The sequence below is a fragment of the Hydractinia symbiolongicarpus genome, chromosome 9, assembly GCF_029227915.1.
Source record: "Hydractinia symbiolongicarpus strain clone_291-10 chromosome 9, HSymV2.1, whole genome shotgun sequence".
Lineage (NCBI taxonomy): Eukaryota > Metazoa > Cnidaria > Hydrozoa > Anthoathecata > Hydractiniidae > Hydractinia > Hydractinia symbiolongicarpus.
Window position 1 is genome coordinate 8,332,450 of NC_079883.1, and position 26,207 is coordinate 8,358,656.

The 26,207-nt window shown below is 40.3% G+C and overlaps 1 protein-coding gene and 16 non-coding genes across 17 annotated transcripts; 5 read left to right on the plus strand and 12 right to left on the minus strand.

The window, feature by feature from the left end:
- The first annotated feature begins 4,741 nt into the window (after nt 1–4,741).
- On the plus strand, nt 4,742–4,860 carry LOC130660311 (5S ribosomal RNA). The gene has a single exon (XR_008987510.1). It is a non-coding gene; the product is annotated as a 5S ribosomal RNA (ribosomal RNA).
- Nucleotides 4,861–5,188: 328 nt separating this feature from the next.
- On the minus strand, nt 5,189–5,353 carry LOC130659682 (U1 spliceosomal RNA). Its single transcript, XR_008986886.1, has one exon. It is a non-coding gene; the product is annotated as a U1 spliceosomal RNA (small nuclear RNA).
- A 185-nt stretch (nt 5,354–5,538) lies between these two features.
- LOC130660739 (U2 spliceosomal RNA) lies at nt 5,539–5,730 on the minus strand. The gene has a single exon (XR_008987937.1). It is a non-coding gene; the product is annotated as a U2 spliceosomal RNA (small nuclear RNA).
- A 322-nt stretch (nt 5,731–6,052) lies between these two features.
- On the minus strand, nt 6,053–6,125 carry Trnar-acg (transfer RNA arginine (anticodon ACG)). The gene has a single exon. It is a non-coding gene; the product is annotated as a tRNA-Arg (tRNA).
- Nucleotides 6,126–10,593: 4,468 nt separating this feature from the next.
- On the plus strand, nt 10,594–10,711 carry LOC130659199 (5S ribosomal RNA). Its single transcript, XR_008986411.1, has one exon. It is a non-coding gene; the product is annotated as a 5S ribosomal RNA (ribosomal RNA).
- Nucleotides 10,712–11,039: 328 nt separating this feature from the next.
- Nucleotides 11,040–11,204, minus strand: LOC130659684 (U1 spliceosomal RNA). Its single transcript, XR_008986889.1, has one exon. It is a non-coding gene; the product is annotated as a U1 spliceosomal RNA (small nuclear RNA).
- Nucleotides 11,205–11,389: 185 nt separating this feature from the next.
- LOC130660740 (U2 spliceosomal RNA) lies at nt 11,390–11,581 on the minus strand. Its single transcript, XR_008987938.1, has one exon. It is a non-coding gene; the product is annotated as a U2 spliceosomal RNA (small nuclear RNA).
- Nucleotides 11,582–11,903: 322 nt separating this feature from the next.
- On the minus strand, nt 11,904–11,976 carry Trnar-acg (transfer RNA arginine (anticodon ACG)). The gene has a single exon. It is a non-coding gene; the product is annotated as a tRNA-Arg (tRNA).
- A 265-nt stretch (nt 11,977–12,241) lies between these two features.
- On the plus strand, nt 12,242–13,175 carry LOC130657335 (histone H1-delta-like). Its single transcript, XM_057460316.1, has one exon. The coding sequence runs from the start codon at nt 12,556–12,558 to the stop codon at nt 13,105–13,107; it is 552 nt and encodes a 183-aa protein (XP_057316299.1). The 5' UTR covers nt 12,242–12,555; the 3' UTR covers nt 13,108–13,175.
- A 3,269-nt stretch (nt 13,176–16,444) lies between these two features.
- On the plus strand, nt 16,445–16,563 carry LOC130660324 (5S ribosomal RNA). The gene has a single exon (XR_008987523.1). It is a non-coding gene; the product is annotated as a 5S ribosomal RNA (ribosomal RNA).
- Nucleotides 16,564–16,891: 328 nt separating this feature from the next.
- Nucleotides 16,892–17,056, minus strand: LOC130659685 (U1 spliceosomal RNA). Its single transcript, XR_008986890.1, has one exon. It is a non-coding gene; the product is annotated as a U1 spliceosomal RNA (small nuclear RNA).
- Nucleotides 17,057–17,241: 185 nt separating this feature from the next.
- Nucleotides 17,242–17,433, minus strand: LOC130660743 (U2 spliceosomal RNA). The gene has a single exon (XR_008987940.1). It is a non-coding gene; the product is annotated as a U2 spliceosomal RNA (small nuclear RNA).
- Nucleotides 17,434–17,755: 322 nt separating this feature from the next.
- Nucleotides 17,756–17,828, minus strand: Trnar-acg (transfer RNA arginine (anticodon ACG)). Its single transcript has one exon. It is a non-coding gene; the product is annotated as a tRNA-Arg (tRNA).
- Nucleotides 17,829–22,296: 4,468 nt separating this feature from the next.
- LOC130660336 (5S ribosomal RNA) lies at nt 22,297–22,415 on the plus strand. The gene has a single exon (XR_008987535.1). It is a non-coding gene; the product is annotated as a 5S ribosomal RNA (ribosomal RNA).
- A 328-nt stretch (nt 22,416–22,743) lies between these two features.
- On the minus strand, nt 22,744–22,908 carry LOC130659686 (U1 spliceosomal RNA). Its single transcript, XR_008986891.1, has one exon. It is a non-coding gene; the product is annotated as a U1 spliceosomal RNA (small nuclear RNA).
- A 185-nt stretch (nt 22,909–23,093) lies between these two features.
- On the minus strand, nt 23,094–23,285 carry LOC130660744 (U2 spliceosomal RNA). Its single transcript, XR_008987941.1, has one exon. It is a non-coding gene; the product is annotated as a U2 spliceosomal RNA (small nuclear RNA).
- A 322-nt stretch (nt 23,286–23,607) lies between these two features.
- On the minus strand, nt 23,608–23,680 carry Trnar-acg (transfer RNA arginine (anticodon ACG)). Its single transcript has one exon. It is a non-coding gene; the product is annotated as a tRNA-Arg (tRNA).
- Between the last annotated feature and the right edge of the window lie 2,527 nt (nt 23,681–26,207).

A 26,207-nucleotide genomic window follows, 5' to 3' on the forward strand; every position in this document is an offset into this window, starting at 1 on the left:
CACGGCTGTTGATTTAGCCGTAGGATGGAGAGCGACTGTAGCGAGTGGATGGTAACTTACATGAATGCTAACAAAGGCGACGATACTAAGTGCGTGATATTACTTTCCAATATGTCTGCGTACATTCCGTTTATCAACGCATTACGCCAGAACGTGCGCGCGCGTTACACAGTAGACCATGCAGCCGAAATGCGACAGTGCGACCCTGCCAGGAGTCGAACCTGGAATCCCCTGATTCGTAGTCAGATGCCTTATCCATTGGGCCACAGGGCCATGCTTATGACTTCGCCCCATCGTCATTTTGGCTTGCGCATTCGTTTTACTTACGACAGAATTCTTCGTGTTTGTAGCCATGAAAGAAAGGGACTTCTGTGAGTGAATTTTTTTACTGTGGTCTAATAAAAAAGTCGAAACGCAGTGCCCAATATATGAATTGCTCCTAATAGCCGGAAACAGGCCGTGTCGATGATGTAGGCCGACATACGCAACGCAAACCAAAGAACGCTTTATGAAAATCCTAACACGAGCGCGGAAGAAGCCCAAATTAACAGACTAGATGTAATGCTGAAGACCTCAAACTCCAGCAGCTTCTCTTGCAGACTATTGCGTCGTACTACAAATAAAAATTAACATGCTTTCGCATAGTCGCGGCACCCAAAACGGACATTATACGATGTACAGAAACACACATTTCTGTTTTCGCGCCAAATCAATTCCCGGGAGTGGTACTTTTACGTCCGCATACTTCGCACCGTCTTAAATTATATCTCATTTACACGGTAATGTTTAGTATACTTCTACTGTGATAACAAGCATCGTTTATCGTTGGATTGTTGTAAGAAAACATTAAAAATGAGTGAAGCAGCTTCTCCAAAGAAAATCGCACCCAAGAAGAAACCTGCTGCAAAGAAGACAGCTGATCACCCTAAATATGTGGACATGATCAAGGCTGCTATCGCTACCCTAAAGGAACGCGGTGGTTCATCTCGCCAAGCTATTACAAAATATATTCATGCAAATTACAAAGTTGCTGAAAACTCAGATCATCATCTGAAAATGGCTCTTAAACGAGGAGTAACATCAGGCGATTTGATTCAAACTAAAGGCACTGGTGCTTCTGGATCATTCAAGCTAGGTCAGGTAAAAAAAGAAAAACCTAAGAAAAAGGCCGCAGCAAAAAAGCCAACGGCAAAGAAGCCTACTGCAAAGAAAAGTACACCAAAAAAGAAGCCAGCAAAGAAGAGCACGCCAAAGAAAGCAGCAAAGAAGCCTGCCACAAAGAAAGCCTCGGCTAAGAAACCAGCAGCTAAGAAACCCACAAAGAAGCCTGTTGCTAAAAAACCTGCAGCAAAGAAGGTCAAAAAGACTCCCAAAAAGGCAGCAAAGAAGACCGCAAAAAAATAATTTGTGTGTATCTGGCTATTACATTAACAAACGGCTATTTTTATAGCCACACATTTACAAAAAAACATTATCTTGGTACAAAGTTAAACTTGTTTAAGTCACTTAAACAGTTAAAAAAGAGTAAATTTAAGATTAGATTCCCTAAGTTTAAGTATTTTCGTTTTTAAATTTCTTATTTTCTTGCTTTTACTTTTCTTGCCCTTCATATTTTTAACATTGTCAAACTTTATGTAGCATAAAATTTTTATGTAGCATAAAATTTAAACAGAAAGCAGGACAAAGTTTGATATAAAAAGCTAGCCGTAATATTTTTTATGGATGTGTGGCTATAAAAATAGCCGTTTTTTGTTTGGTAAGATGCTTAGGCACGTTCCCCACGAATTCTTCTTGCCAACTGGATGTCTTTAGGCATGATTGTAACTCGTTTTGCGTGAATGGCACACAAGTTAGTATCCTCGAACAAGCCAACAAGGTACGCTTCAGAAGCCTCTTGCAGAGCCATAACGGCTGTGCTCTGGAATCGCAGATCTGTTTTGAAGTCCTGAGCAATTTCTCGCACAAGACGCTGGAAAGGCAACTTGCGGATCAAGAGCTCGGTTGACTTCTGGTATCTTCTGATTTCTCTGAGAGCAACTGTACCAGGTCTGTAACGATGTGGTTTTTTCACTCCTCCAGTAGCTGGTGCGCTTTTCCTCGCAGCTTTAGTGGCGAGTTGTTTTCGTGGAGCCTTTCCTCCAGTAGATTTACGTGCAGTTTGCTTTGTACGAGCCATATTTTAAGAAGTCGATGTAGTACGGATACACAAGACGGTCTAAAATGCACTATCGCGCCAAAGTTTTATTTCTCATATTGATTGACAGCTAAGGTTCAAAACAAACCATTTGATTGGTGCTAAGAAAGTAATTTCTGATTGGCTGCATAATGACATTACGCTCATTACTTTAACATTTTTATAAAATCTGTGTTTTTTGGCTACGGGAAAACGGCTGTATCTTCTGATACACAAAAGCTTTTGACTTTTTTTTTTTTTAGTAAGTAGCAGAAGGTTTGGCGAATTCCAACGATGCCAAATTTATTGCCTTACTGAAACATTAAGACCACGAATTTTTAAAAAAACTACAGTTTTACTTAAAAAAATGTACAAAATGTTCGGAACATTTTGTAATGACGCAACTCTATTGGTTAATTAGGGTGTTTCCACGAGCAGTAGGTAATTTTATGGCCTCTTTTTAAAGCTGTCTGAATTCTGTTAACTCAAACGTTGTTTTTGTACTCGTTCTGTACGCAACTATATCAATATGTCTGGACGCGGAAAAGGAGGTAAAGGATTGGGAAAAGGAGGTGCTAAACGTCACCGAAAAATTCTTCGTGATAACATTCAGGGAATCACAAAACCTGCTATTCGGCGTCTTGCTCGACGAGGTGGTGTCAAACGTATCTCTGGCCTTATCTATGAGGAAACCAGAGGTGTACTGAAGGTTTTCTTAGAGAATGTTATTCGTGATGCTGTAACCTACACAGAGCACGCTAAACGCAAGACCGTTACCGCTATGGATGTTGTTTATGCCTTAAAACGTCAAGGAAGAACTCTTTACGGATTCGGAGGTTAAGCGTTGTCATTGCTCAACAAAAACGGCTATTTTTATAGCCACAAATCTTTTAAAACATTACTTTGTGCACGCTTCCAAATTACACAATGTGTAAAGTCTTGTCACAGTTACATTTATTGCTATACGATACTATGTCATATATGACACAAAAAAAATTTAGAAATACTTTGTAGGGTTAATTTGCCTGGGAGTGTTTCCGTGAAAAGCTGGGTTAAGTTAAATGTAAGCAATAACATGGATCAATGTACTTGTCTTTTCTGCAAGTACAGCTAATAATACGTATGAAAAGTGAAGCTAATCCACACACACATGGGGAAGTATTTTAAATGTAGGCTAGTGTTCTTAAGCACATTATTTAGAAGTTTTATTAACTTCGGTTAACTTGTAGTGACGCCAAGTAAATGTTTTTTTAAAGATGTGTGGTCTTAAAAAAGACCGTTTGTGTTTGGTAGACGTTGGTTTACTTGCTGCTTGTGTATTTTGTGACGGCTTTTGTTCCTTCACTGACTGCGTGTTTTGCAAGTTCTCCAGGCAAGAGAAGACGTACTGCGGTTTGAATTTCACGAGAAGAGATGGTCGACTTTTTGTTTTGAAGAGCCAAACGCGAAGCTTCGGAAGCAATGCGCTCAAAGATGTCGTTGACAAATGAGTTCATGATGCTCATAGCTTTGCTTGAAACTCCGACATCTGGGTGAACTTGTTTCAAAACATTGTAGATGTAAATAGCATAACTTTCCTTTCTCTTTCTCTTGCGTTTCTTTTCACCAGTTCCACCAATCTTTCCTCCTTTTTTGCCGGCTCTTTTTTCACCTTTCTTGGCTACTTTAGGTGCCTGTTTTCCTCCTTTAGCTGCTGCGTCAGACATGGTTAAAAATTTTTGCTACTTAACTTGTAAATAAGCATTAAACTGCAAGTCAAAACTTTTTGTTTATAAGTAAAAAAATCGGATCGAATTCGATCCGAAAACGCCGATACGCAATTTAATTGGTTAAAAAAAAAATCTTTTGTTTAATACTTAATTATGATTGGTTAAAAAAACATGATTTCGATCCTATTTTTATGATGAAAAAACGAGTAAAGTTTATTTCGTTAACACTTACGTTAAATATTCGTACGTTTTTGTATTAACTTACAAATCAAATCGCAGTTATGTCTGGACGTGGAAAAGGTGGAAAAGCTAAGGCTAAAGCCAAGACAAGATCCTCAAGAGCTGGACTTCAATTTCCAGTCGGTAGAGTGCATAGATTCCTTCGTAGAGGGCACTATGCTAACCGAATTGGATCTGGAGCACCAGTTTACTTAGCAGCCGTCTTGGAATATTTATCTGCTGAGATATTGGAGTTGGCTGGTAACGCAGCAAGAGACAACAAAAAAGCTAGGATTATTCCAAGACATTTACAATTGGCTGTTCGTAATGATGAAGAATTAAACAAACTTTTGAGCGGTGTAACCATTGCAGCTGGTGGTGTTTTGCCAAACATTCAAGCTGTCTTACTCCCAAAGAAGAACGACAAAGGACAGAAGAAGTAAACCGCTACACTCAGAAAACAACGGCTATTTTTATAGCCACACATCTTTAAAAAAACATTGTTTTTTTCACAAAACTATAACCTTAAAGTCTAATAGATAATCCATGCATACGCCTTGTCCTAAGTAACTCAAAGAAATTAAATAAAAAAATTTGATCACAACGTCAAAATAAATTGCACGTATTTGCACCTACTAATGTCTACGGCCATACCACGATGAACACACCCGTTCTCGTCTGATCACGGAAGTTAAGCATCGTCGGGCCGGGATAGTACTTGGATGGGGGACCGCCTGGGAACTCCCGGTGTCGTAGGCTTTTCATTTTCATTTGCTGTGATATATTTCTTGTTATAACAATTAAGGAACGTGGCGGTTGTTGAAAGTGTTTCCTATGACATTTTCCTACGACATTTTCAGGTGATAGTACGAGAAAAAAGAGCTTTCAAATGCATACAAACTCGATCTATTGCCGATCATCCAATAACCCTGACGGAATGGCAAATAAAATAAAATTCCGCCGCCTTCCGAGGACTTATATCGCAATCACGTTTCGTAACAGCCAAGCGAGGTTTTACCTTAGCGTTTAAGTCACCACCGACATTTGGCCGCGCAACTTTTCTAAGCTCATTCATTTTGACTTAAGGAGGGGGCGAGCGCGGACGCAGGCCCCCACTACCAGAAATTGTACGGTCGAGTTACTGACGTTTGCAGTAATCGCAGAGGTCAGCCCAAGCGTAGTGCAATGCAAGAGCCTCACTCTGGAAGAAAACCCTCATTGATCAGTCTTTACTTCCCCGTCAGGTAAGTATGAGTTGGAACTGCACCGTAGCATGAGGGTACCCTTCAAAGTTTGTTAATGCTTGTGGCTTGAGTGTGTTATAAACTGCCGTGTCGCGGGGCATAGGCTGTATTCTCCCCCAGTGTACGCGTTTTGTTCCCGCCGTAGACTATGCAGAGTGCCGTCGGAAAGAGGACTGCTATTATTCTTTTATTGCTTATGTGGGCCGCCATCGGTAATAGTGCAACACCAAGGCAACCCGTGGTCACGGCGTGAATGAATCCACCTCCATGACCCAAGGCCAAAAATCAGATTAATATACTGACCATTCAGAGAATGGCCTACCAGATATTAAACTGATAAGAACAGATACTACACTTGATCTTAGCCATTAGGCCGAGAAGCGATAAAGAACAAGCGTTGCCATGATAGGCATCGTCCACACACCGTAACTGCTTGTGGAGCATGTCACGTTACTGTAAAGCTTACAACTGTCACCGCGTACGGATGGACGGCGACATAGTAAAAATCACGGCTGTTGATTTAGCCGTAGGATGGAGAGCGACTGTAGCGAGTGGATGGTAACTTACATGAATGCTAACAAAGGCGACGATACTAAGTGCGTGATATTACTTTCCAATATGTCTGCGTACATTCCGTTTATCAACGCATTACGCCAGAACGTGCGCGCGCGTTACACAGTAGACCATGCAGCCGAAATGCGACAGTGCGACCCTGCCAGGAGTCGAACCTGGAATCCCCTGATTCGTAGTCAGATGCCTTATCCATTGGGCCACAGGGCCATGCTTATGACTTCGCCCCATCGTCATTTTGGCTTGCGCATTCGTTTTACTTACGACAGAATTCTTCGTGTTTGTAGCCATGAAAGAAAGGGACTTCTGTGAGTGAATTTTTTTACTGTGGTCTAATAAAAAAGTCGAAACGCAGTGCCCAATATATGAATTGCTCCTAATAGCCGGAAACAGGCCGTGTCGATGATGTAGGCCGACATACGCAACGCAAACCAAAGAACGCTTTATGAAAATCCTAACACGAGCGCGGAAGAAGCCCAAATTAACAGACTAGATGTAATGCTGAAGACCTCAAACTCCAGCAGCTTCTCTTGCAGACTATTGCGTCGTACTACAAATAAAAATTAACATGCTTTCGCATAGTCGCGGCACCCAAAACGGACATTATACGATGTACAGAAACACACATTTCTGTTTTCGCGCCAAATCAATTCCCGGGAGTGGTACTTTTACGTCCGCATACTTCGCACCGTCTTAAATTATATCTCATTTACACGGTAATGTTTAGTATACTTCTACTGTGATAACAAGCATCGTTTATCGTTGGATTGTTGTAAGAAAACATTAAAAATGAGTGAAGCAGCTTCTCCAAAGAAAATCGCACCCAAGAAGAAACCTGCTGCAAAGAAGACAGCTGATCACCCTAAATATGTGGACATGATCAAGGCTGCTATCGCTACCCTAAAGGAACGCGGTGGTTCATCTCGCCAAGCTATTACAAAATATATTCATGCAAATTACAAAGTTGCTGAAAACTCAGATCATCATCTGAAAATGGCTCTTAAACGAGGAGTAACATCAGGCGATTTGATTCAAACTAAAGGCACTGGTGCTTCTGGATCATTCAAGCTAGGTCAGGTAAAAAAAGAAAAACCTAAGAAAAAGGCCGCAGCAAAAAAGCCAACGGCAAAGAAGCCTACTGCAAAGAAAAGTACACCAAAAAAGAAGCCAGCAAAGAAGAGCACGCCAAAGAAAGCAGCAAAGAAGCCTGCCACAAAGAAAGCCTCGGCTAAGAAACCAGCAGCTAAGAAACCCACAAAGAAGCCTGTTGCTAAAAAACCTGCAGCAAAGAAGGTCAAAAAGACTCCCAAAAAGGCAGCAAAGAAGACCGCAAAAAAATAATTTGTGTGTATCTGGCTATTACATTAACAAACGGCTATTTTTATAGCCACACATTTACAAAAAAACATTATCTTGGTACAAAGTTAAACTTGTTTAAGTCACTTAAACAGTTAAAAAAGAGTAAATTTAAGATTAGATTCCCTAAGTTTAAGTATTTTCGTTTTTAAATTTCTTATTTTCTTGCTTTTACTTTTCTTGCCCTTCATATTTTTAACATTGTCAAACTTTATGTAGCATAAAATTTTTATGTAGCATAAAATTTAAACAGAAAGCAGGACAAAGTTTGATATAAAAAGCTAGCCGTAATATTTTTTATGGATGTGTGGCTATAAAAATAGCCGTTTTTTGTTTGGTAAGATGCTTAGGCACGTTCCCCACGAATTCTTCTTGCCAACTGGATGTCTTTAGGCATGATTGTAACTCGTTTTGCGTGAATGGCACACAAGTTAGTATCCTCGAACAAGCCAACAAGGTACGCTTCAGAAGCCTCTTGCAGAGCCATAACGGCTGTGCTCTGGAATCGCAGATCTGTTTTGAAGTCCTGAGCAATTTCTCGCACAAGACGCTGGAAAGGCAACTTGCGGATCAAGAGCTCGGTTGACTTCTGGTATCTTCTGATTTCTCTGAGAGCAACTGTACCAGGTCTGTAACGATGTGGTTTTTTCACTCCTCCAGTAGCTGGTGCGCTTTTCCTCGCAGCTTTAGTGGCGAGTTGTTTTCGTGGAGCCTTTCCTCCAGTAGATTTACGTGCAGTTTGCTTTGTACGAGCCATATTTTAAGAAGTCGATGTAGTACGGATACACAAGACGGTCTAAAATGCACTATCGCGCCAAAGTTTTATTTCTCATATTGATTGACAGCTAAGGTTCAAAACAAACCATTTGATTGGTGCTAAGAAAGTAATTTCTGATTGGCTGCATAATGACATTACGCTCATTACTTTAACATTTTTATAAAATCTGTGTTTTTTGGCTACGGGAAAACGGCTGTATCTTCTGATACACAAAAGCTTTTGACTTTTTTTTTTTTTAGTAAGTAGCAGAAGGTTTGGCGAATTCCAACGATGCCAAATTTATTGCCTTACTGAAACATTAAGACCACGAATTTTTAAAAAAACTACAGTTTTACTTAAAAAAATGTACAAAATGTTCGGAACATTTTGTAATGACGCAACTCTATTGGTTAATTAGGGTGTTTCCACGAGCAGTAGGTAATTTTATGGCCTCTTTTTAAAGCTGTCTGAATTCTGTTAACTCAAACGTTGTTTTTGTACTCGTTCTGTACGCAACTATATCAATATGTCTGGACGCGGAAAAGGAGGTAAAGGATTGGGAAAAGGAGGTGCTAAACGTCACCGAAAAATTCTTCGTGATAACATTCAGGGAATCACAAAACCTGCTATTCGGCGTCTTGCTCGACGAGGTGGTGTCAAACGTATCTCTGGCCTTATCTATGAGGAAACCAGAGGTGTACTGAAGGTTTTCTTAGAGAATGTTATTCGTGATGCTGTAACCTACACAGAGCACGCTAAACGCAAGACCGTTACCGCTATGGATGTTGTTTATGCCTTAAAACGTCAAGGAAGAACTCTTTACGGATTCGGAGGTTAAGCGTTGTCATTGCTCAACAAAAACGGCTATTTTTATAGCCACAAATCTTTTAAAACATTACTTTGTGCACGCTTCCAAATTACACAATGTGTAAAGTCTTGTCACAGTTACATTTATTGCTATACGATACTATGTCATATATGACACAAAAAAAATTTAGAAATACTTTGTAGGGTTAATTTGCCTGGGAGTGTTTCCGTGAAAAGCTGGGTTAAGTTAAATGTAAGCAATAACATGGATCAATGTACTTGTCTTTTCTGCAAGTACAGCTAATAATACGTATGAAAAGTGAAGCTAATCCACACACACATGGGGAAGTATTTTAAATGTAGGCTAGTGTTCTTAAGCACATTATTTAGAAGTTTTATTAACTTCGGTTAACTTGTAGTGACGCCAAGTAAATGTTTTTTTAAAGATGTGTGGTCTTAAAAAAGACCGTTTGTGTTTGGTAGACGTTGGTTTACTTGCTGCTTGTGTATTTTGTGACGGCTTTTGTTCCTTCACTGACTGCGTGTTTTGCAAGTTCTCCAGGCAAGAGAAGACGTACTGCGGTTTGAATTTCACGAGAAGAGATGGTCGACTTTTTGTTTTGAAGAGCCAAACGCGAAGCTTCGGAAGCAATGCGCTCAAAGATGTCGTTGACAAATGAGTTCATGATGCTCATAGCTTTGCTTGAAACTCCGACATCTGGGTGAACTTGTTTCAAAACATTGTAGATGTAAATAGCATAACTTTCCTTTCTCTTTCTCTTGCGTTTCTTTTCACCAGTTCCACCAATCTTTCCTCCTTTTTTGCCGGCTCTTTTTTCACCTTTCTTGGCTACTTTAGGTGCCTGTTTTCCTCCTTTAGCTGCTGCGTCAGACATGGTTAAAAATTTTTGCTACTTAACTTGTAAATAAGCATTAAACTGCAAGTCAAAACTTTTTGTTTATAAGTAAAAAAATCGGATCGAATTCGATCCGAAAACGCCGATACGCAATTTAATTGGTTAAAAAAAAAATCTTTTGTTTAATACTTAATTATGATTGGTTAAAAAAACATGATTTCGATCCTATTTTTATGATGAAAAAACGAGTAAAGTTTATTTCGTTAACACTTACGTTAAATATTCGTACGTTTTTGTATTAACTTACAAATCAAATCGCAGTTATGTCTGGACGTGGAAAAGGTGGAAAAGCTAAGGCTAAAGCCAAGACAAGATCCTCAAGAGCTGGACTTCAATTTCCAGTCGGTAGAGTGCATAGATTCCTTCGTAGAGGGCACTATGCTAACCGAATTGGATCTGGAGCACCAGTTTACTTAGCAGCCGTCTTGGAATATTTATCTGCTGAGATATTGGAGTTGGCTGGTAACGCAGCAAGAGACAACAAAAAAGCTAGGATTATTCCAAGACATTTACAATTGGCTGTTCGTAATGATGAAGAATTAAACAAACTTTTGAGCGGTGTAACCATTGCAGCTGGTGGTGTTTTGCCAAACATTCAAGCTGTCTTACTCCCAAAGAAGAACGACAAAGGACAGAAGAAGTAAACCGCTACACTCAGAAAACAACGGCTATTTTTATAGCCACACATCTTTAAAAAAACATTGTTTTTTTCACAAAACTATAACCTTAAAGTCTAATAGATAATCCATGCATACGCCTTGTCCTAAGTAACTCAAAGAAATTAAATAAAAAAATTTGATCACAACGTCAAAATAAATTGCACGTATTTGCACCTACTAATGTCTACGGCCATACCACGATGAACACACCCGTTCTCGTCTGATCACGGAAGTTAAGCATCGTCGGGCCGGGATAGTACTTGGATGGGGACCGCCTGGGAACTCCCGGTGTCGTAGGCTTTTCATTTTCATTTGCTGTGATATATTTCTTGTTATAACAATTAAGGAACGTGGCGGTTGTTGAAAGTGTTTCCTATGACATTTTCCTACGACATTTTCAGGTGATAGTACGAGAAAAAAGAGCTTTCAAATGCATACAAACTCGATCTATTGCCGATCATCCAATAACCCTGACGGAATGGCAAATAAAATAAAATTCCGCCGCCTTCCGAGGACTTATATCGCAATCACGTTTCGTAACAGCCAAGCGAGGTTTTACCTTAGCGTTTAAGTCACCACCGACATTTGGCCGCGCAACTTTTCTAAGCTCATTCATTTTGACTTAAGGAGGGGGCGAGCGCGGACGCAGGCCCCCACTACCAGAAATTGTACGGTCGAGTTACTGACGTTTGCAGTAATCGCAGAGGTCAGCCCAAGCGTAGTGCAATGCAAGAGCCTCACTCTGGAAGAAAACCCTCATTGATCAGTCTTTACTTCCCCGTCAGGTAAGTATGAGTTGGAACTGCACCGTAGCATGAGGGTACCCTTCAAAGTTTGTTAATGCTTGTGGCTTGAGTGTGTTATAAACTGCCGTGTCGCGGGGCATAGGCTGTATTCTCCCCCAGTGTACGCGTTTTGTTCCCGCCGTAGACTATGCAGAGTGCCGTCGGAAAGAGGACTGCTATTATTCTTTTATTGCTTATGTGGGCCGCCATCGGTAATAGTGCAACACCAAGGCAACCCGTGGTCACGGCGTGAATGAATCCACCTCCATGACCCAAGGCCAAAAATCAGATTAATATACTGACCATTCAGAGAATGGCCTACCAGATATTAAACTGATAAGAACAGATACTACACTTGATCTTAGCCATTAGGCCGAGAAGCGATAAAGAACAAGCGTTGCCATGATAGGCATCGTCCACACACCGTAACTGCTTGTGGAGCATGTCACGTTACTGTAAAGCTTACAACTGTCACCGCGTACGGATGGACGGCGACATAGTAAAAATCACGGCTGTTGATTTAGCCGTAGGATGGAGAGCGACTGTAGCGAGTGGATGGTAACTTACATGAATGCTAACAAAGGCGACGATACTAAGTGCGTGATATTACTTTCCAATATGTCTGCGTACATTCCGTTTATCAACGCATTACGCCAGAACGTGCGCGCGCGTTACACAGTAGACCATGCAGCCGAAATGCGACAGTGCGACCCTGCCAGGAGTCGAACCTGGAATCCCCTGATTCGTAGTCAGATGCCTTATCCATTGGGCCACAGGGCCATGCTTATGACTTCGCCCCATCGTCATTTTGGCTTGCGCATTCGTTTTACTTACGACAGAATTCTTCGTGTTTGTAGCCATGAAAGAAAGGGACTTCTGTGAGTGAATTTTTTTACTGTGGTCTAATAAAAAAGTCGAAACGCAGTGCCCAATATATGAATTGCTCCTAATAGCCGGAAACAGGCCGTGTCGATGATGTAGGCCGACATACGCAACGCAAACCAAAGAACGCTTTATGAAAATCCTAACACGAGCGCGGAAGAAGCCCAAATTAACAGACTAGATGTAATGCTGAAGACCTCAAACTCCAGCAGCTTCTCTTGCAGACTATTGCGTCGTACTACAAATAAAAATTAACATGCTTTCGCATAGTCGCGGCACCCAAAACGGACATTATACGATGTACAGAAACACACATTTCTGTTTTCGCGCCAAATCAATTCCCGGGAGTGGTACTTTTACGTCCGCATACTTCGCACCGTCTTAAATTATATCTCATTTACACGGTAATGTTTAGTATACTTCTACTGTGATAACAAGCATCGTTGATCGTTGGATTGTTGTAAGAAAACATTAAAAATGAGTGAAGCAGCTTCTCCAAAGAAAATCGCACCCAAGAAGAAACCTGCTGCAAAGAAGACAGCTGATCACCCTAAATATGTGGACATGATCAAGGCTGCTATCGCTACCCTAAAGGAACGCGGTGGTTCATCTCGCCAAGCTATTACAAAATATATTCATGCAAATTACAAAGTTGCTGAAAACTCAGATCATCATCTGAAAATGGCTCTTAAACGAGGAGTAACATCAGGCGATTTGATTCAAACTAAAGGCACTGGTGCTTCTGGATCATTCAAGCTAGGTCAGGTAAAAAAAGAAAAACCTAAGAAAAAGGCCGCAGCAAAAAAGCCAACGGCAAAGAAGCCTACTGCAAAGAAAAGTACACCAAAAAAGAAGCCAGCAAAGAAGAGCACGCCAAAGAAAGCAGCAAAGAAGCCTGCCACAAAGAAAGCCTCGGCTAAGAAACCAGCAGCTAAGAAACCCACAAAGAAGCTTGTTGCTAAAAAACCTGCAGCAAAGAAGGTCAAAAAGACTCCCAAAAAGGCAGCAAAGAAGACCGCAAAAAAATAATTTGTGTGTATCTGGCTATTACATTAACAAACGGCTATTTTTATAGCCACACATTTACAAAAAAACATTATCTTGGTACAAAGTTAAACTTGTTTAAGTCACTTAAACAGTTAAAAAAGAGTAAATTTAAGATTAGATTCCCTAAGTTTAAGTATTTTCGTTTTTAAATTTCTTATTTTCTTGCTTTTACTTTTCTTGCCCTTCATATTTTTAACATTGTCAAACTTTATGTAGCATAAAATTTTTATGTAGCATAAAATTTAAACAGAAAGCAGGACAAAGTTTGATATAAAAAGCTAGCCGTAATATTTTTTATGGATGTGTGGCTATAAAAATAGCCGTTTTTTGTTTGGTAAGATGCTTAGGCACGTTCCCCACGAATTCTTCTTGCCAACTGGATGTCTTTAGGCATGATTGTAACTCGTTTTGCGTGAATGGCACACAAGTTAGTATCCTCGAACAAGCCAACAAGGTACGCTTCAGAAGCCTCTTGCAGAGCCATAACGGCTGTGCTCTGGAATCGCAGATCTGTTTTGAAGTCCTGAGCAATTTCTCGCACAAGACGCTGGAAAGGCAACTTGCGGATCAAGAGCTCGGTTGACTTCTGGTATCTTCTGATTTCTCTGAGAGCAACTGTACCAGGTCTGTAACGATGTGGTTTTTTCACTCCTCCAGTAGCTGGTGCGCTTTTCCTCGCAGCTTTAGTGGCGAGTTGTTTTCGTGGAGCCTTTCCTCCAGTAGATTTACGTGCAGTTTGCTTTGTACGAGCCATATTTTAAGAAGTCGATGTAGTACGGATACACAAGACGGTCTAAAATGCACTATCGCGCCAAAGTTTTATTTCTCATATTGATTGACAGCTAAGGTTCAAAACAAACCATTTGATTGGTGCTAAGAAAGTAATTTCTGATTGGCTGCATAATGACATTACGCTCATTACTTTAACATTTTTATAAAATCTGTGTTTTTTGGCTACGGGAAAACGGCTGTATCTTCTGATACACAAAAGCTTTTGACTTTTTTTTTTTTTAGTAAGTAGCAGAAGGTTTGGCGAATTCCAACGATGCCAAATTTATTGCCTTACTGAAACATTAAGACCACGAATTTTTAAAAAAACTACAGTTTTACTTAAAAAAATGTACAAAATGTTCGGAACATTTTGTAATGACGCAACTCTATTGGTTAATTAGGGTGTTTCCACGAGCAGTAGGTAATTTTATGGCCTCTTTTTAAAGCTGTCTGAATTCTGTTAACTCAAACGTTGTTTTTGTACTCGTTCTGTACGCAACTATATCAATATGTCTGGACGCGGAAAAGGAGGTAAAGGATTGGGAAAAGGAGGTGCTAAACGTCACCGAAAAATTCTTCGTGATAACATTCAGGGAATCACAAAACCTGCTATTCGGCGTCTTGCTCGACGAGGTGGTGTCAAACGTATCTCTGGCCTTATCTATGAGGAAACCAGAGGTGTACTGAAGGTTTTCTTAGAGAATGTTATTCGTGATGCTGTAACCTACACAGAGCACGCTAAACGCAAGACCGTTACCGCTATGGATGTTGTTTATGCCTTAAAACGTCAAGGAAGAACTCTTTACGGATTCGGAGGTTAAGCGTTGTCATTGCTCAACAAAAACGGCTATTTTTATAGCCACAAATCTTTTAAAACATTACTTTGTGCACGCTTCCAAATTACACAATGTGTAAAGTCTTGTCACAGTTACATTTATTGCTATACGATACTATGTCATATATGACACAAAAAAAATTTAGAAATACTTTGTAGGGTTAATTTGCCTGGGAGTGTTTCCGTGAAAAGCTGGGTTAAGTTAAATGTAAGCAATAACATGGATCAATGTACTTGTCTTTTCTGCAAGTACAGCTAATAATACGTATGAAAAGTGAAGCTAATCCACACACACATGGGGAAGTATTTTAAATGTAGGCTAGTGTTCTTAAGCACATTATTTAGAAGTTTTATTAACTTCGGTTAACTTGTAGTGACGCCAAGTAAATGTTTTTTTAAAGATGTGTGGTCTTAAAAAAGACCGTTTGTGTTTGGTAGACGTTGGTTTACTTGCTGCTTGTGTATTTTGTGACGGCTTTTGTTCCTTCACTGACTGCGTGTTTTGCAAGTTCTCCAGGCAAGAGAAGACGTACTGCGGTTTGAATTTCACGAGAAGAGATGGTCGACTTTTTGTTTTGAAGAGCCAAACGCGAAGCTTCGGAAGCAATGCGCTCAAAGATGTCGTTGACAAATGAGTTCATGATGCTCATAGCTTTGCTTGAAACTCCGACATCTGGGTGAACTTGTTTCAAAACATTGTAGATGTAAATAGCATAACTTTCCTTTCTCTTTCTCTTGCGTTTCTTTTCACCAGTTCCACCAATCTTTCCTCCTTTTTTGCCGGCTCTTTTTTCACCTTTCTTGGCTACTTTAGGTGCCTGTTTTCCTCCTTTAGCTGCTGCGTCAGACATGGTTAAAAATTTTTGCTACTTAACTTGTAAATAAGCATTAAACTGCAAGTCAAAACTTTTTGTTTATAAGTAAAAAAATCGGATCGAATTCGATCCGAAAACGCCGATACGCAATTTAATTGGTTAAAAAAAAAATCTTTTGTTTAATACTTAATTATGATTGGTTAAAAAAACATGATTTCGATCCTATTTTTATGATGAAAAAACGAGTAAAGTTTATTTCGTTAACACTTACGTTAAATATTCGTACGTTTTTGTATTAACTTACAAATCAAATCGCAGTTATGTCTGGACGTGGAAAAGGTGGAAAAGCTAAGGCTAAAGCCAAGACAAGATCCTCAAGAGCTGGACTTCAATTTCCAGTCGGTAGAGTGCATAGATTCCTTCGTAGAGGGCACTATGCTAACCGAATTGGATCTGGAGCACCAGTTTACTTAGCAGCCGTCTTGGAATATTTATCTGCTGAGATATTGGAGTTGGCTGGTAACGCAGCAAGAGACAACAAAAAAGCTAGGATTATTCCAAGACATTTACAATTGGCTGTTCGTAATGATGAAGAATTAAACAAACTTTTGAGCGGTGTAACCATTGCAGCTGGTGGTGTTTTGCCAAACATTCAAGCTGTCTTACTCCCAAAGAAGAACGACAAAGGACAGAAGAAGTAAACCGCTACACTCAGAAAACAACGGCTATTTTTATAGCCACACATCTTTAAAAAAACATTGTTTTTTTCACAAAACTATAACCTTAAAGTCTAATAGATAATCCATGCATACGCCTTGTCCTAAGTAACTCAAAGAAATTAAATAAAAAAATTTGATCACAACGTCAAAATAAATTGCACGTATTTGCACCTACTAATGTCTACGGCCATACCACGATGAACACACCCGTTCTCGTCTGATCACGGAAGTTAAGCATCGTCGGGCCGGGATAGTACTTGGATGGGGGACCGCCTGGGAACTCCCGGTGTCGTAGGCTTTTCATTTTCATTTGCTGTGATATATTTCTTGTTATAACAATTAAGGAACGTGGCGGTTGTTGAAAGTGTTTCCTATGACATTTTCCTACGACATTTTCAGGTGATAGTACGAGAAAAAAGAGCTTTCAAATGCATACAAACTCGATCTATTGCCGATCATCCAATAACCCTGACGGAATGGCAAATAAAATAAAATTCCGCCGCCTTCCGAGGACTTATATCGCAATCACGTTTCGTAACAGCCAAGCGAGGTTTTACCTTAGCGTTTAAGTCACCACCGACATTTGGCCGCGCAACTTTTCTAAGCTCATTCATTTTGACTTAAGGAGGGGGCGAGCGCGGACGCAGGCCCCCACTACCAGAAATTGTACGGTCGAGTTACTGACGTTTGCAGTAATCGCAGAGGTCAGCCCAAGCGTAGTGCAATGCAAGAGCCTCACTCTGGAAGAAAACCCTCATTGATCAGTCTTTACTTCCCCGTCAGGTAAGTATGAGTTGGAACTGCACCGTAGCATGAGGGTACCCTTCAAAGTTTGTTAATGCTTGTGGCTTGAGTGTGTTATAAACTGCCGTGTCGCGGGGCATAGGCTGTATTCTCCCCCAGTGTACGCGTTTTGTTCCCGCCGTAGACTATGCAGAGTGCCGTCGGAAAGAGGACTGCTATTATTCTTTTATTGCTTATGTGGGCCGCCATCGGTAATAGTGCAACACCAAGGCAACCCGTGGTCACGGCGTGAATGAATCCACCTCCATGACCCAAGGCCAAAAATCAGATTAATATACTGACCATTCAGAGAATGGCCTACCAGATATTAAACTGATAAGAACAGATACTACACTTGATCTTAGCCATTAGGCCGAGAAGCGATAAAGAACAAGCGTTGCCATGATAGGCATCGTCCACACACCGTAACTGCTTGTGGAGCATGTCACGTTACTGTAAAGCTTACAACTGTCACCGCGTACGGATGGACGGCGACATAGTAAAAATCACGGCTGTTGATTTAGCCGTAGGATGGAGAGCGACTGTAGCGAGTGGATGGTAACTTACATGAATGCTAACAAAGGCGACGATACTAAGTGCGTGATATTACTTTCCAATATGTCTGCGTACATTCCGTTTATCAACGCATTACGCCAGAACGTGCGCGCGCGTTACACAGTAGACCATGCAGCCGAAATGCGACAGTGCGACCCTGCCAGGAGTCGAACCTGGAATCCCCTGATTCGTAGTCAGATGCCTTATCCATTGGGCCACAGGGCCATGCTTATGACTTCGCCCCATCGTCATTTTGGCTTGCGCATTCGTTTTACTTACGACAGAATTCTTCGTGTTTGTAGCCATGAAAGAAAGGGACTTCTGTGAGTGAATTTTTTTACTGTGGTCTAATAAAAAAGTCGAAACGCAGTGCCCAATATATGAATTGCTCCTAATAGCCGGAAACAGGCCGTGTCGATGATGTAGGCCGACATACGCAACGCAAACCAAAGAACGCTTTATGAAAATCCTAACACGAGCGCGGAAGAAGCCCAAATTAACAGACTAGATGTAATGCTGAAGACCTCAAACTCCAGCAGCTTCTCTTGCAGACTATTGCGTCGTACTACAAATAAAAATTAACATGCTTTCGCATAGTCGCGGCACCCAAAACGGACATTATACGATGTACAGAAACACACATTTCTGTTTTCGCGCCAAATCAATTCCCGGGAGTGGTACTTTTACGTCCGCATACTTCGCACCGTCTTAAATTATATCTCATTTACACGGTAATGTTTAGTATACTTCTACTGTGATAACAAGCATCGTTTATCGTTGGATTGTTGTAAGAAAACATTAAAAATGAGTGAAGCAGCTTCTCCAAAGAAAATCGCACCCAAGAAGAAACCTGCTGCAAAGAAGACAGCTGATCACCCTAAATATGTGGACATGATCAAGGCTGCTATCGCTACCCTAAAGGAACGCGGTGGTTCATCTCGCCAAGCTATTACAAAATATATTCATGCAAATTACAAAGTTGCTGAAAACTCAGATCATCATCTGAAAATGGCTCTTAAACGAGGAGTAACATCAGGCGATTTGATTCAAACTAAAGGCACTGGTGCTTCTGGATCATTCAAGCTAGGTCAGGTAAAAAAAGAAAAACCTAAGAAAAAGGCCGCAGCAAAAAAGCCAACGGCAAAGAAGCCTACTGCAAAGAAAAGTACACCAAAAAAGAAGCCAGCAAAGAAGAGCACGCCAAAGAAAGCAGCAAAGAAGCCTGCCACAAAGAAAGCCTCGGCTAAGAAACCAGCAGCTAAGAAACCCACAAAGAAGCCTGTTGCTAAAAAACCTGCAGCAAAGAAGGTCAAAAAGACTCCCAAAAAGGCAGCAAAGAAGACCGCAAAAAAATAATTTGTGTGTATCTGGCTATTACATTAACAAACGGCTATTTTTATAGCCACACATTTACAAAAAAACATTATCTTGGTACAAAGTTAAACTTGTTTAAGTCACTTAAACAGTTAAAAAAGAGTAAATTTAAGATTAGATTCCCTAAGTTTAAGTATTTTCGTTTTTAAATTTCTTATTTTCTTGCTTTTACTTTTCTTGCCCTTCATATTTTTAACATTGTCAAACTTTATGTAGCATAAAATTTTTATGTAGCATAAAATTTAAACAGAAAGCAGGACAAAGTTTGATATAAAAAGCTAGCCGTAATATTTTTTATGGATGTGTGGCTATAAAAATAGCCGTTTTTTGTTTGGTAAGATGCTTAGGCACGTTCCCCACGAATTCTTCTTGCCAACTGGATGTCTTTAGGCATGATTGTAACTCGTTTTGCGTGAATGGCACACAAGTTAGTATCCTCGAACAAGCCAACAAGGTACGCTTCAGAAGCCTCTTGCAGAGCCATAACGGCTGTGCTCTGGAATCGCAGATCTGTTTTGAAGTCCTGAGCAATTTCTCGCACAAGACGCTGGAAAGGCAACTTGCGGATCAAGAGCTCGGTTGACTTCTGGTATCTTCTGATTTCTCTGAGAGCAACTGTACCAGGTCTGTAACGATGTGGTTTTTTCACTCCTCCAGTAGCTGGTGCGCTTTTCCTCGCAGCTTTAGTGGCGAGTTGTTTTCGTGGAGCCTTTCCTCCAGTAGATTTACGTGCAGTTTGCTTTGTACGAGCCATATTTTAAGAAGTCGATGTAGTACGGATACACAAGACGGTCTAAAATGCACTATCGCGCCAAAGTTTTATTTCTCATATTGATTGACAGCTAAGGTTCAAAACAAACCATTTGATTGGTGCTAAGAAAGTAATTTCTGATTGGCTGCATAATGACATTACGCTCATTACTTTAACATTTTTATAAAATCTGTGTTTTTTGGCTACGGGAAAACGGCTGTATCTTCTGATACACAAAAGCTTTTGACTTTTTTTTTTTTTAGTAAGTAGCAGAAGGTTTGGCGAATTCCAACGATGCCAAATTTATTGCCTTACTGAAACATTAAGACCACGAATTTTTAAAAAAACTACAGTTTTACTTAAAAAAATGTACAAAATGTTCGGAACATTTTGTAATGACGCAACTCTATTGGTTAATTAGGGTGTTTCCACGAGCAGTAGGTAATTTTATGGCCTCTTTTTAAAGCTGTCTGAATTCTGTTAACTCAAACGTTGTTTTTGTACTCGTTCTGTACGCAACTATATCAATATGTCTGGACGCGGAAAAGGAGGTAAAGGATTGGGAAAAGGAGGTGCTAAACGTCACCGAAAAATTCTTCGTGATAACATTCAGGGAATCACAAAACCTGCTATTCGGCGTCTTGCTCGACGAGGTGGTGTCAAACGTATCTCTGGCCTTATCTATGAGGAAACCAGAGGTGTACTGAAGGTTTTCTTAGAGAATGTTATTCGTGATGCTGTAACCTACACAGAGCACGCTAAACGCAAGACCGTTACCGCTATGGATGTTGTTTATGCCTTAAAACGTCAAGGAAGAACTCTTTACGGATTCGGAGGTTAAGCGTTGTCATTGCTCAACAAAAACGGCTATTTTTATAGCCACAAATCTTTTAAAACATTACTTTGTGCACGCTTCCAAATTACACAATGTGTAAAGTCTTGTCACAGTTACATTTATTGCTATACGATACTATGTCATATATGACACAAAAAAAATTTAGAAATACTTTGTAGGGTTAATTTGCCTGGGAGTGTTTCCGTGAAAAGCTGGGTTAAGTTAAATGTAAGCAATAACATGGATCAATGTACTTGTCTTTTCTGCAAGTACAGCTAATAATACGTATGAAAAGTGAAGCTAATCCACACACACATGGGGAAGTATTTTAAATGTAGGCTAGTGTTCTTAAGCACATTATTTAGAAGTTTTATTAACTTCGGTTAACTTGTAGTGACGCCAAGTAAATGTTTTTTTAAAGATGTGTGGTCTTAAAAAAGACCGTTTGTGTTTGGTAGACGTTGGTTTACTTGCTGCTTGTGTATTTTGTGACGGCTTTTGTTCCTTCACTGACTGCGTGTTTTGCAAGTTCTCCAGGCAAGAGAAGACGTACTGCGGTTTGAATTTCACGAGAAGAGATGGTCGACTTTTTGTTTTGAAGAGCCAAACGCGAAGCTTCGGAAGCAATGCGCTCAAAGATGTCGTTGACAAATGAGTTCATGATGCTCATAGCTTTGCTTGAAACTCCGACATCTGGGTGAACTTGTTTCAAAACATTGTAGATGTAAATAGCATAACTTTCCTTTCTCTTTCTCTTGCGTTTCTTTTCACCAGTTCCACCAATCTTTCCTCCTTTTTTGCCGGCTCTTTTTTCACCTTTCTTGGCTACTTTAGGTGCCTGTTTTCCTCCTTTAGCTGCTGCGTCAGACATGGTTAAAAATTTTTGCTACTTAACTTGTAAATAAGCATTAAACTGCAAGTCAAAACTTTTTGTTTATAAGTAAAAAAATCGGATCGAATTCGATCCGAAAACGCCGATACGCAATTTAATTGGTTAAAAAAAAAATCTTTTGTTTAATACTTAATTATGATTGGTTAAAAAAACATGATTTCGATCCTATTTTTATGATGAAAAAACGAGTAAAGTTTATTTCGTTAACACTTACGTTAAATATTCGTACGTTTTTGTATTAACTTACAAATCAAATCGCAGTTATGTCTGGACGTGGAAAAGGTGGAAAAGCTAAGGCTAAAGCCAAGACAAGATCCTCAAGAGCTGGACTTCAATTTCCAGTCGGTAGAGTGCATAGATTCCTTCGTAGAGGGCACTATGCTAACCGAATTGGATCTGGAGCACCAGTTTACTTAGCAGCCGTCTTGGAATATTTATCTGCTGAGATATTGGAGTTGGCTGGTAACGCAGCAAGAGACAACAAAAAAGCTAGGATTATTCCAAGACATTTACAATTGGCTGTTCGTAATGATGAAGAATTAAACAAACTTTTGAGCGGTGTAACCATTGCAGCTGGTGGTGTTTTGCCAAACATTCAAGCTGTCTTACTCCCAAAGAAGAACGACAAAGGACAGAAGAAGTAAACCGCTACACTCAGAAAACAACGGCTATTTTTATAGCCACACATCTTTAAAAAAACATTGTTTTTTTCACAAAACTATAACCTTAAAGTCTAATAGATAATCCATGCATACGCCTTGTCCTAAGTAACTCAAAGAAATTAAATAAAAAAATTTGATCACAACGTCAAAATAAATTGCACGTATTTGCACCTACTAATGTCTACGGCCATACCACGATGAACACACCCGTTCTCGTCTGATCACGGAAGTTAAGCATCGTCGGGCCGGGATAGTACTTGGATGGGGGACCGCCTGGGAACTCCCGGTGTCGTAGGCTTTTCATTTTCATTTGCTGTGATATATTTCTTGTTATAACAATTAAGGAACGTGGCGGTTGTTGAAAGTGTTTCCTATGACATTTTCCTACGACATTTTCAGGTGATAGTACGAGAAAAAAGAGCTTTCAAATGCATACAAACTCGATCTATTGCCGATCATCCAATAACCCTGACGGAATGGCAAATAAAATAAAATTCCGCCGCCTTCCGAGGACTTATATCGCAATCACGTTTCGTAACAGCCAAGCGAGGTTTTACCTTAGCGTTTAAGTCACCACCGACATTTGGCCGCGCAACTTTTCTAAGCTCATTCATTTTGACTTAAGGAGGGGGCGAGCGCGGACGCAGGCCCCCACTACCAGAAATTGTACGGTCGAGTTACTGACGTTTGCAGTAATCGCAGAGGTCAGCCCAAGCGTAGTGCAATGCAAGAGCCTCACTCTGGAAGAAAACCCTCATTGATCAGTCTTTACTTCCCCGTCAGGTAAGTATGAGTTGGAACTGCACCGTAGCATGAGGGTACCCTTCAAAGTTTGTTAATGCTTGTGGCTTGAGTGTGTTATAAACTGCCGTGTCGCGGGGCATAGGCTGTATTCTCCCCCAGTGTACGCGTTTTGTTCCCGCCGTAGACTATGCAGAGTGCCGTCGGAAAGAGGACTGCTATTATTCTTTTATTGCTTATGTGGGCCGCCATCGGTAATAGTGCAACACCAAGGCAACCCGTGGTCACGGCGTGAATGAATCCACCTCCATGACCCAAGGCCAAAAATCAGATTAATATACTGACCATTCAGAGAATGGCCTACCAGATATTAAACTGATAAGAACAGATACTACACTTGATCTTAGCCATTAGGCCGAGAAGCGATAAAGAACAAGCGTTGCCATGATAGGCATCGTCCACACACCGTAACTGCTTGTGGAGCATGTCACGTTACTGTAAAGCTTACAACTGTCACCGCGTACGGATGGACGGCGACATAGTAAAAATCACGGCTGTTGATTTAGCCGTAGGATGGAGAGCGACTGTAGCGAGTGGATGGTAACTTACATGAATGCTAACAAAGGCGACGATACTAAGTGCGTGATATTACTTTCCAATATGTCTGCGTACATTCCGTTTATCAACGCATTACGCCAGAACGTGCGCGCGCGTTACACAGTAGACCATGCAGCCGAAATGCGACAGTGCGACCCTGCCAGGAGTCGAACCTGGAATCCCCTGATTCGTAGTCAGATGCCTTATCCATTGGGCCACAGGGCCATGCTTATGACTTCGCCCCATCGTCATTTTGGCTTGCGCATTCGTTTTACTTACGACAGAATTCTTCGTGTTTGTAGCCATGAAAGAAAGGGACTTCTGTGAGTGAATTTTTTTACTGTGGTCTAATAAAAAAGTCGAAACGCAGTGCCCAATATATGAATTGCTCCTAATAGCCGGAAACAGGCCGTGTCGATGATGTAGGCCGACATACGCAACGCAAACCAAAGAACGCTTTATGAAAATCCTAACACGAGCGCGGAAGAAGCCCAAATTAACAGACTAGATGTAATGCTGAAGACCTCAAACTCCAGCAGCTTCTCTTGCAGACTATTGCGTCGTACTACAAATAAAAATTAACATGCTTTCGCATAGTCGCGGCACCCAAAACGGACATTATACGATGTACAGAAACACACATTTCTGTTTTCGCGCCAAATCAATTCCCGGGAGTGGTACTTTTACGTCCGCATACTTCGCACCGTCTTAAATTATATCTCATTTACACGGTAATGTTTAGTATACTTCTACTGTGATAACAAGCATCGTTTATCGTTGGATTGTTGTAAGAAAACATTAAAAATGAGTGAAGCAGCTTCTCCAAAGAAAATCGCACCCAAGAAGAAACCTGCTGCAAAGAAGACAGCTGATCACCCTAAATATGTGGACATGATCAAGGCTGCTATCGCTACCCTAAAGGAACGCGGTGGTTCATCTCGCCAAGCTATTACAAAATATATTCATGCAAATTACAAAGTTGCTGAAAACTCAGATCATCATCTGAAAATGGCTCTTAAACGAGGAGTAACATCAGGCGATTTGATTCAAACTAAAGGCACTGGTGCTTCTGGATCATTCAAGCTAGGTCAGGTAAAAAAAGAAAAACCTAAGAAAAAGGCCGCAGCAAAAAAGCCAACGGCAAAGAAGCCTACTGCAAAGAAAAGTACACCAAAAAAGAAGCCAGCAAAGAAGAGCACGCCAAAGAAAGCAGCAAAGAAGCCTGCCACAAAGAAAGCCTCGGCTAAGAAACCAGCAGCTAAGAAACCCACAAAGAAGCCTGTTGCTAAAAAACCTGCAGCAAAGAAGGTCAAAAAGACTCCCAAAAAGGCAGCAAAGAAGACCGCAAAAAAATAATTTGTGTGTATCTGGCTATTACATTAACAAACGGCTATTTTTATAGCCACACATTTACAAAAAAACATTATCTTGGTACAAAGTTAAACTTGTTTAAGTCACTTAAACAGTTAAAAAAGAGTAAATTTAAGATTAGATTCCCTAAGTTTAAGTATTTTCGTTTTTAAATTTCTTATTTTCTTGCTTTTACTTTTCTTGCCCTTCATATTTTTAACATTGTCAAACTTTATGTAGCATAAAATTTTTATGTAGCATAAAATTTAAACAGAAAGCAGGACAAAGTTTGATATAAAAAGCTAGCCGTAATATTTTTTATGGATGTGTGGCTATAAAAATAGCCGTTTTTTGTTTGGTAAGATGCTTAGGCACGTTCCCCACGAATTCTTCTTGCCAACTGGATGTCTTTAGGCATGATTGTAACTCGTTTTGCGTGAATGGCACACAAGTTAGTATCCTCGAACAAGCCAACAAGGTACGCTTCAGAAGCCTCTTGCAGAGCCATAACGGCTGTGCTCTGGAATCGCAGATCTGTTTTGAAGTCCTGAGCAATTTCTCGCACAAGACGCTGGAAAGGCAACTTGCGGATCAAGAGCTCGGTTGACTTCTGGTATCTTCTGATTTCTCTGAGAGCAACTGTACCAGGTCTGTAACGATGTGGTTTTTTCACTCCTCCAGTAGCTGGTGCGCTTTTCCTCGCAGCTTTAGTGGCGAGTTGTTTTCGTGGAGCCTTTCCTCCAGTAGATTTACGTGCAGTTTGCTTTGTACGAGCCATATTTTAAGAAGTCGATGTAGTACGGATACACAAGACGGTCTAAAATGCACTATCGCGCCAAAGTTTTATTTCTCATATTGATTGACAGCTAAGGTTCAAAACAAACCATTTGATTGGTGCTAAGAAAGTAATTTCTGATTGGCTGCATAATGACATTACGCTCATTACTTTAACATTTTTATAAAATCTGTGTTTTTTGGCTACGGGAAAACGGCTGTATCTTCTGATACACAAAAGCTTTTGACTTTTTTTTTTTTTAGTAAGTAGCAGAAGGTTTGGCGAATTCCAACGATGCCAAATTTATTGCCTTACTGAAACATTAAGACCACGAATTTTTAAAAAAACTACAGTTTTACTTAAAAAAATGTACAAAATGTTCGGAACATTTTGTAATGACGCAACTCTATTGGTTAATTAGGGTGTTTCCACGAGCAGTAGGTAATTTTATGGCCTCTTTTTAAAGCTGTCTGAATTCTGTTAACTCAAACGTTGTTTTTGTACTCGTTCTGTACGCAACTATATCAATATGTCTGGACGCGGAAAAGGAGGTAAAGGATTGGGAAAAGGAGGTGCTAAACGTCACCGAAAAATTCTTCGTGATAACATTCAGGGAATCACAAAACC

Coding starts and splice junctions, on each gene's coding strand:
- LOC130657335 (XM_057460316.1), top strand. CDS start 12,556: ATGAGTGAAGCAGCTTCTCCAAAGAAAATCGCACCCAAGAAGAAACCT.